The 10,213-nt window shown below is 35.2% G+C and overlaps 1 protein-coding gene across 1 annotated transcript; it reads right to left on the bottom strand.

Moving 5' to 3' along the window:
* Positions 1 to 5,802: 5,802 nt before the first annotated feature.
* Positions 5,803 to 9,014, bottom strand: LOC147941326 (uncharacterized). The gene is made up of 6 exons (XM_087458473.1): positions 8,942 to 9,014; positions 8,681 to 8,802; positions 8,395 to 8,576; positions 7,921 to 7,978; positions 5,950 to 5,970; positions 5,803 to 5,838 (listed from the first exon to the last, which is right to left on the bottom strand). The coding sequence occupies exons 1-6, from the start codon at positions 9,012 to 9,014 to the stop codon at positions 5,803 to 5,805; spliced, it is 492 nt and encodes a 163-aa protein (XP_087314599.1).
* Between the last annotated feature and the right edge of the window lie 1,199 nt (positions 9,015 to 10,213).

A 10,213-nucleotide genomic window follows, 5' to 3' on the forward strand; every position in this document is an offset into this window, starting at 1 on the left:
CTTTATAATAAAACGGGAGTACACAACATTGTTTTGTGGACTATATGATTTTAATAAGTTGGTTACATATAGGTTTTAAATGAATTGATAGATTAATTGGTTACAACTTAAATAATGGGTGCAACCTTAATTTATTTTTGGAAGATTTTATTACTAGAGCACGTTGTTTCCAAAAATCTTAAAGAGAATATTCTAAAGAATCATTTGATATCATCTAACTAACCATATTATTTTCCTTTATTAAATTTTTCATCAAAAAAAATCTTTTGATATCTAACTTAACATATTAATTTGTTATTTATCATTATACTTCACCTCTCATTATTATATATGAGTCAATTTTTTAATCAAATAAATAATCATATTATTTATTATAATTAAAAAAATAGTTTTATTTCTGGATATACCATAAGTTGAATTTTTAAAAACAAATATAAATTGTTCAATCTATAAAATATTCAAGCCTTAGTAATATTATTCTTTAAAAATAATATCTATTTAATTAAAAATTTTACTGAGTAACGAGTCAAAATTTGAATATTTAAATTCAATTTCATAATTTTTTGTTGAATTTTATAATTTTATATTATATAATAAACTTGAAATAATTAATTTTGAAATATTTTTAAAATATTGAAACTTGATATAAAAGTTAGAAACTATAAACACTCTAAATTGATTGGTTATAGCAATGTCAATAATATGTCACTATAATATGAAAACAATTCAAGAAACCAAATATATTATAACAAAAAGTATAAAAATATTAAAATTACTCATAATATAATAACTCGCTTTTAAAAAACCAAATTACAAAATTATGTCTTATAATGATATTCAAGTCATGATGTAGAATATACATTGTTGAAATAACTTCACATACATAAACTAATACAACATATTAAAATTTTCTTTTAAAATATAAAATATTCAAAATTTTGTATAAAAAAAATTTAACCAGTGTTATAGCACGGGTACTTATCTAAAATCATTAACAATATAAAACTTACAAAATCTATGTTTTTTTTCAAGCCATCATATTTAACACATGATTTTATTGCATAATGTTTTATCCAAAAAACCTTTAAAAAATAATCACATAAATTATATTTTATATAAAAATTACAATATAAATAAAATGAAATTCAACTTGTGCTCTAGCACGGATCTTAATCTAGTAGCAAAGATATTACTCTACCGAGAAGGAAGAACCAAGTCAACTGAAACTAAAACCAAATTAAATTAAATTAAAGGGAGAGGAGAACTGAAACTAAAGACCAAATTAAACAACCAAATCCGAACAAGTTGTAATCAATTCAAGAATGGTCAAAACATAAACTACGGATAACTAATGGCACCACCATATGAACATAAATAATTTTTTAATAAAAATGCATTTATGTCTTTCATCCAAGTAAATGGGGCATATTTTGGATAAAAATAAAGCTTTTTTATGTTAAAAAAGGCTTTCCTTTCACTATATTTTATATACATTAAACTTTTAAACTAACAATTGTTAACTAAATATCTTATTAATAAATTTAATCTAGGAAATTTTTGTTTTTAGAGAATTAGAACCCTTAACTACCTGCATCAAAGACTTTGATAAAGTATAAGTATCTGGAAAACTGGATTTTGATTAGAAATTTGAAAAAATTGCTTTGACTAATCAAGTATATTATTAGCCATATCTATAATCATGGCTGCTTTTTTTTTATCGTCTGCAATTGCATTAATTTGGGGTTCGAAACAAAGGAAAAAGAGCAACAGAAACAGAGTAAGCAAAACAGAGCTAAACAAAATAGAAACATGAAAAATTAAGCAGCCATTCAAAGCCAAAGTGAGCCCTGATTAAGCTCGGTTGTCCCTCATAATCTGCTCCTGAAGCCAAGCAGGTCCTCCCAGAGAGAGGTAAGAATTAAGATGCCCATCACGTATTACACTTTCCGCTATCTCACGAGCCATTCTATTGACCTTCGGATCAGCTAGGTGAAATGAGACATCCTGCATTTGTCGTACCACCTGAAAGATTCTGTGGAGAACTGATCTACACTTAGTCCACTCCAAAGGTCTAGTTAAAGCTTTTGTTACCGCTCCACTATCTGTCCAGATCTCTCAAGACATAATACGTAGAATCTGGAGGTTTTCAAGGCATTAAAGAATACACTGCAATTCTGCTGTAATCCGATTTAGCATCGGAAGGAAAGCATGTTTGGAGTGGAATAACACGTCGCCTACATGGTTTCTAAGCAACCAAGCTCCACCCGAAAAACAATGATCATTTATCCAGGAGGCATGCAGATTACACTTGAGTTTCCCGTAAGCCGGCTTAGTCCACCTCTTTGGTACTAGGTTCATAGTACTTCCCGTAATCATGGCTGCTTAAGCCATACAAAAATGAAAATATTGTTTTGACTAATCAAGTATATTATTTTTACTTTTTATTCTCTTATCAACTGCTTATGAAATAAACTATGACTGTTTTTATATTATTATTATTTATGATTTTGTAAAAAAAAAATTTAGGGTATTATTTATTTATTTGCATATGGCATTTACAAATTCTAGTTTGACTGATTACCTGAAACAACTCATCCGTCTTTTTTTTTCTTATATATAAATTTCTAATTGTCCTACACCCACTAAAAATCTGTCAACACCCAACATCAGCGGATAACATAAACAATACCAAACTAGATAATGATCCGCGCTGATAGCGCAGAAATTTTTTTTTATTTCGTTATTTGTTTTAATTGTTAAGATTATGATTCTGTTGTATCATTCATTTACATGTTATATAATATAATACTATATGGTGAGTTTTGAGTCACACTAAACTACTAATTGGTAAGTTGAAACTAATACATATACCCGTTACTTGGCTCGTATCCGTCCCGAAAAAGGGTACCCACAGATCTAAGGTCGAGTAAAGATATTATAACTATATTATTTGTAAATAAGGATCGAGTATCTGGTATTAATTTAATTTTAGATACCCATGTCGTTACCCATCTCATTACCCGTTTTGTTACCTGACTGTGCCGTTACCCGTTAATATTTTGTTGTATTATCATTTATTAATAATATATATATATATTTTAGAATAAAAGTTAAAGCCTAAGTTCAACTTAGCTTTATTTTTAATGGAAAATAATTGTTATTTGTACATTTTGGTATTTATATATGAATGATCCCTGCTGCAGTGCTGGAAAATAACTTTTTGTTTTCTTTATATAAAATTCTTTTAATTCTATTATTATGTACTATAATTATTTGGCATATTATATAATATAATGTTTTTTTAGTCATATTATAGTACTAATTATTATTTTTGTGTTTAATACAAAATAAATACATATGAATTGAATTAGCAGATGATGTACTTTACTTCTAAGAGATGAAGTAGTATTATTTTCCCAATTGCAAAAGTTTTTTTTATTTTATGTAATTATATTTTTAGGGATTTAATTAATTTCCATTGTGTATGGGCCCATTTTCCTACATTTTATGATATGTAGTTATAAAACGATTATCTACATATAATTAACATATCCCCTATATATTAAAAGAGAAACATTCTGGAGAAAAAGCTGATGTGTCGTCACTGTAGAGCTCCGTATCCAATTTATTGTTCACCCATAATATTCCATAAAATTACATAAAACTGCCACTGTTATATATATATATATATATAACTACCACTTCTATTTAATTTATTTATATACACAATATTTTGCTCCTATAAATTCTAAAATGGGTAAATATTATTCAAAAATTGATAAATATTATCCCTACATATTTTCAAAATTAAATTAATTTCACTATGTATTGTAATATAATAATATAACTATATTATGAGATGTAAAAATATATATATTTAAAATCATATCTTCAGAAATATAAATAATGTTACCTTTCTAATAATTTTATAAAGCTCTAATGGTGAAAACATCAAAGATCATTTGAAACTGGCTCAATGTTTATTCTTTTGCTAAAAACAATAACTATATTTGCCCAGAAAAACATATGATCACCAATTAAAATGACATGAATATATACTTTAATTTGGATAATTATGTAGTTAAACATTATATATAAATATGTAGTTATAGAGTTTTTACAGAAATCTTAAAATTTAGAAAATCCAGTCCAAGAAAAATGAAAACAAGTAATAATATTATAACAACAGCTGAGATATTTAGGGATCTAATGACCAATAAAAATTTATAAAATCCAGTGATATATTACCATCAAATTTTTTTCCCTTCTCTTACTATATTGTTTACATTAAATTGTCATTAGTATAACTAAGGAATATTTCATTCAATAATTGAAAGAAATCTATACTATTAATTGGGGAATACACTTAAGGGTTAAAAAAAAAATCATACCAACCCAATGTGGCTATTAAGAAGAAAAAAAAACAGATTTATTATATTTTAGGAAATCGTTCAAATTAGTTCCATAGTAATCATGTAATGAGAATTTTGTGTGGGTATATTCATGTATGACAAAATACGGGACAAGAATTTTGGGAACAAAAATTCAAGCAGAATATATGCGGACATACTATTTAGTCACATGAGTTACGAGGAATGGAGTTTTTTCAGTTAAAAAAAACTTAAACATTACAATCAGACATATTACACGGGTTTGATCGTTTGACAATTATATTTTTTAAAAAATTATGAAAAAATAACTCCGCACGTACGTGCGGGTCCGAACGTAGTATTATAGTATGCGGTTTATAAACGCTTTGCTTATTTATTAAAGAACATTTATAACTAAAGTATCCTTTGATTCGCTTTTAATCACTAATCATGGGTAATTAATTATATTTATTAAATTGTAAATTGTATTCATCTCCTATTTTTGTTGAATATTTTGGGTTACCATAACTATTATATTCATTTACTATATTAATACATAACTATTTGGGTTACCATAAAAATAGTTGTTGAAAACGTATGGAATAATAGATTATGTTTTATTTGCTATTATTATTGAGGGTAAACATTTTTTGGTTACAACAAATTAATAATAAGATTTTGCTATTATATTTTGTAATCAAATACAGTGGCATTTTGTGTAATATCCCACATGGGAGTAAGGTTAATTGTTTAGAACATTGCTTAAATAATATAATAGAGATAGTCCAACAAAAAAATTCATTAATAAATAATCCAAATCCAACGAAGTCAAGAAGCATTCACTAGCATCCCACAAAGATCTAATGACTCAGCTCTAGCAACCTAACAATAGCTAAACCACAATCATTCAAACCTCTACAACATCCTCCTCTTCACTGCCATGATTTCACGATCAAACTTTGCCTTACCTGCGCCACAACAGAAAAGAGAGGCGTAAGTATTAACAGAAATACTTAGCAGAAATACTTAGCGAGGCAATCCTCCCATCTACTGGGCTATACACCCAAGCAATAAGAACTCCAATCACAAACAACAATCACAATAAAACATAATCAGTTGAGGACTGCATCGACCGACACACGCATTTTATCGACCGGTGCAACTCCCCTTGCATCGACCGATGCACGCCTTGCATTGAACGATGCATCGCGCCTCGCGTCAACCGATGCACACCTTGCAACGACATATGCAATTCTCCAAATCTCTAAATGCATCGATGCACTTCCTGTATCGACTGATGCACTTCCTGCATCCACCGATGCATCGCCTTGATTGTTCGCGAATCCTCGCAACTCCATTGATCAATGCACTCCTTGCATCGATCAATGCAGTTGCCCTAACGTTAATTCTCGAACGCCGTCTTCACCGAGAATCATCCTCCATCATCACAAATCAACCATGAAATCAACTAGGAAAACACAAAAATCATAACAAACAAGGAAAAACAATATCTAAATCACAGAGAAACGCAAAGAACTCAGAGATCTCATGCTCAAATAAGTCATGGTGATGCACTCACCTTAACAAGAAGATTCTGACTCTAGAACCACGAAAAACAACAACACAGCAAGCCCAACACGTCCTAAAACCCGGATCTCCACTCCCACGAACATATCTCTCAAGGAACATCACTAAATCTCACAAAACTCAAAGGGAACCTTTTAAGAACTTTTCTTTTCTTTCTACTTCTTAAAAATCGACCAAAAAGTGGCTAAGTGGCGAGTTATTGGCTAAAATACTAGGCCTCAAGGTTTCCAGACCCAAAAATTCAGCAAAACGAGTGTTTCACTTAATCGTTCCGCACAAAATAACCTTTGCATCGATCGACGCACCCCTAAACCGGGATTCTAGTTCGCGGGCGTTACAATTCACCCCCACGAACAAGTATTCATCCTCGAATCTTGCAGTACTGTCCATCCGCCAAGGACCTACGTGCAACCGTCACCATGGCCCACACGTCCTCGATCGGACTGGATAATGTCAGCCAAGGTTTCCCGTGTAACTGTCACAACAATCCGCACACCTCCGACTAAACCTTCGAGGTCTCCCTCTAGCCAATATACTCACATCCTAGATGCTATTTGCTCACAAATCAGTGCTTCCTCCATCCGCGATCACAACAAAAAAATCATGTCGGCTCGCTGTCAGGCTATCCGCCTACAACTACGACATCCAGGAAGTCACTCACACTCACTCTCTCCCGCTCTCAGGTTGCAACCCTCGAGACATACATGCTCACTACCAAGCCACGGCCCACAGCTATGGTATCCAGGGAGTCTAAAAATCCTTCTATTGGGTTGTCACCCTAGAGCGCGCTCTCGGATCGTCATCCAAAGCTAACATACCCCTCCCACTCTCTGGTCACAAAGTCTATCAAACTATCGGTATCACATGAGTTGTGCCAACACGGTCTTGAGTAAACAAGTCTGATGCCATCGAGTATCGACTAGATCTACCTCAACAATTACCATTTTTGGAAACCTCCATTTTAGAAACTTTTATTTTTAGAAACTTTTCACTTTTAGCAGTGCGATTCACAGAATCACATATCCTGAACACCACCTCATCTTGGTACTCAATCGCACAACCAACCACTCCTAAGCGACCAAGTATCAAGAGAGATGGGCTGGAATACTCCATTCCACTCCAGCCACAGAATTCACCACATCAACTTCTACAACACCAACAAGGACCAGGCTAGACAAGTTTAAGCCTCAACCTACTTCTCGAACCATTTCTTGAACCTTGCCTTCATTCTCGCCTCTGGGTCCCAAGTCTGCTCCTTCACTCCATCAAAGTCCTATAGGATTCTCATAAAAGGAATCTTCTTCCGCCGAAATTCCTTGACTCTCCTCTCGAGAACCCTCTTTGGCCTCGCCTCCAAAGTCATGTTGGGCTGAATATCCTCAGGAATCTTAGCCAACAATTGATCATCCTTGTGAAAACACTTCCTCAGCATCGACACATGGAACACCTTGTAGATCGCGCGCATAACACCAGACAATTCCAGCCTATATGCAATAGGTCCCACCCTCTCAACCACTCTGAACAGGTCCATGTACCTCAGACTCAACTTAGTCTCTGACAATGACCTGTTCGGACTCCGCAACATGGCCATCTTGGGGTATACTCTGTTACCCACTTGAAACTCAAGATCTTTCCTCCTCCTATTAGCATAGCTCCTCTGCCGAAGCTGAACCGAAAACTTCTCTGAGGTCTCCTGAACAATGTCTACACCATATATGCTCCTCTCCCCCACCTGATTCCAGCATAACGGTGTACGACATAGTCTCATGTAAAACCCCTTATAAGGAGTCACCTCAATACTCGTCTGGCAACTATTGTTGTAAGCAAACTCCACCAAGCTCAAGTGATCTGCCTAATGGCCACCTGAATCCAGCACACACATCCTCAACAAATCCTCCAAAGTCTGGATAATCCTCTTCGACTTACCATTCGTCTGAGAATGATAAGTTGTACTTATATGCACCTTCGTGCCCATCTCTGGCTGAAACGCCCACCAGAACACAGAAGCGAACTTGGAATCTCTGTCAGACATGATACTCGCAGGCACACCATGCAATTTGACTATCTCTCTCACATACTTTATAGCAAAAACCGCTGCTCCATCGGTTTTTTTTATGGCCAGAAAGTATGCAGACTTAGTCAATCGGTCCACAATGACCTAAATTGCATCAACCGTCCACAACACTAGCAACCCTACTACACAGTCCATCGTGATCATATCCCACTTCCACTCTGGAATGGGTAAACTCTACAATAAATCACCTGGAACCTGATGCTCAGCCTTCACTTGCTGGTAAGTGTTGCACTTCACAACCTAGTCGGCTACATCCTTCTTCATCCTGACCTAGTGATAATACTGTTGAGGTCACGGTACATCTTCGTCGCTCCTGGATGAATAGAGAACTTACTCTAGTGAGCCTCTCTCAGTATCTCCTACCTCAGACTCTCATCCATGGGTACACAAATCCGACCATGCACAAGGATAGTCCCATTAGCAGAGACTTGATACTTTGAACCCTCGGCCTTAGAGGCATTCACCATCTCCATATCACTCTCATGAGCTAACCGCACACTGCTTAACAAGTCCGTTCGCTCAGCTGCCTCTAATCCCAAAGGATCCTGTGAGATAGCACACAACCTCAATGCACTAATCTCACCAACTAACGCCTCCATGTCATGCTCCTGAGCTGAAGGCGCCCCTTCCGACTCAAAGCATATTCAACCAGGTTAGCTTTACCAGGTTGGTAAGCTATCTCCAGATCATAATCTGCTATCAACTCCATCCAACGTCTCTGCCTCAAATTCAGATCAAGCTGAGTGAAGATGTACTTCAAGCTCTTATGATCTGTAAACACCTAAACCTTTCCGCCATAAAAATAGGATCTCCAAATCTTCAAGGCGAAAACCACTGCCGCCATCTCCAAATCATGGGTAGGATAACTGGCCTCATGCTTCTGTAACTACCGCGAATCATAGGCAATAACCTTCCCATGCTGCATTAGCACACATCCCAAACTTACTCCGGAAGCATCTGTATACATAACGTAAAGAGGCCATTGCTATGACCTTCACTGGGAGAGAAGAAGAGTACAAAGATTCATTAATTGATAAGCGATGGGATTGTTAACTCCATCATCCTTTGCATGATGCTGGCTACTATTTGAACCTAGATTTTCATTACAACAAAGAGTCTGGGGTGCATTGTGAAGAGATTGAAAAAGGTTTCTACAACACTAACTAAAGGTTAATTCCTTTACTTTCAACTCATAATAAGATAACTGACGAGCTGGTGCAGTTTCAAAGTGCTTCTGGACTCTTTGGGATTCCCATGGCAATAAGATAGAGGACAACAAAATCACCATCTGGGTGGTGGTTTTCTTGAAACGACCCAGCCCATTTTTTTTGTTTTTAATACAATATTAAACTATTGATCTCATACTCACTAACAACCTAACCCCAATCTATACAACAGTGAAAATAACCAACAACATCAACCAGCAATTAATCAAAAATAAACCAATAGCAACTAATCCAATAATCATTCCAACATAAACTAGTATAAATCATCTAACAAGTCATTAAATATTAAACCAGCAACATTCTAACAACTCAACTCTAGCAACCTAATAGAACCCAGACATCAAACAATCGAGTCACTAGAACATTCTCTTCTTCATTGCCTTGATTCCAAGATCACATTTTGTCTTTATCTGCATCACAAACAACAATTGAGACACATTGGTATTATCACAAATACTCAGTGAGGCAATCCTCCCATCTACTGGACAATACACACAGACAACCGAGAATCCCATGCTCAGCAAATAACAAACAACAAATCAAACCAGGAAAAGAAAGTATCAGCCGTCTGCTGAAGGGTTGGTGTCAACCAACACTGGCCACTAGATGACGACCGACACCTTCCTGGTGTCCACCGGCACCCCTCCTTGACCCAAAAACCCTAGAAGTGTTGACCGACACCTCCACCTGGTGTTGACCGACACCTCCACCTGGTGTCAACCGACACATGCCCACGTCCTCGCGTTGTCAACTCCTTGGTGTCGACCGACACCCACCCTGCAGACAAATTCTCCTCGAAGCTGCGAGTCTGCTCTCCACCTTCCACCACGAATGCGGCCAAGGCTCACCCAAAAGCCCCAAAAGATCATAGGAACCACGAATCAACCACGAACATGCAAGGAATCAAGCAAAAACAAACATAAAACATAGAAACAGAGGAATCTCAGGCTTAGATC

This window comes from Camelina sativa, chromosome 7 (genome assembly GCF_030686135.1).
Source record: "Camelina sativa cultivar CO46 ecotype springtype chromosome 7, ASM3068613v1".
Lineage (NCBI taxonomy): Eukaryota > Viridiplantae > Streptophyta > Magnoliopsida > Brassicales > Brassicaceae > Camelina > Camelina sativa.

Excerpts from the sequence above, each read along its gene's own strand:
- LOC147941326 (XM_087458473.1), bottom strand. The coding sequence starts at position 9,014 with ATGGCCTCTTTACGTTATGTATACAGATGCTTCCGGAGTAAGTTTGGG. Across the intron at positions 8,803-8,941 it reads TGCTAATGCAGCATGGGAAG|ATCATAAGAGCTTGAAGTAC; the intron begins GTTATTGCCTAT and ends AGGTGTTTACAG. Across the intron at positions 7,979-8,394 it reads CCCATGGATGAGAGTCTGAG|AGATTCCAAGTTCGCTTCTG; the intron begins GTAGGAGATACT and ends CATGTCTGACAG.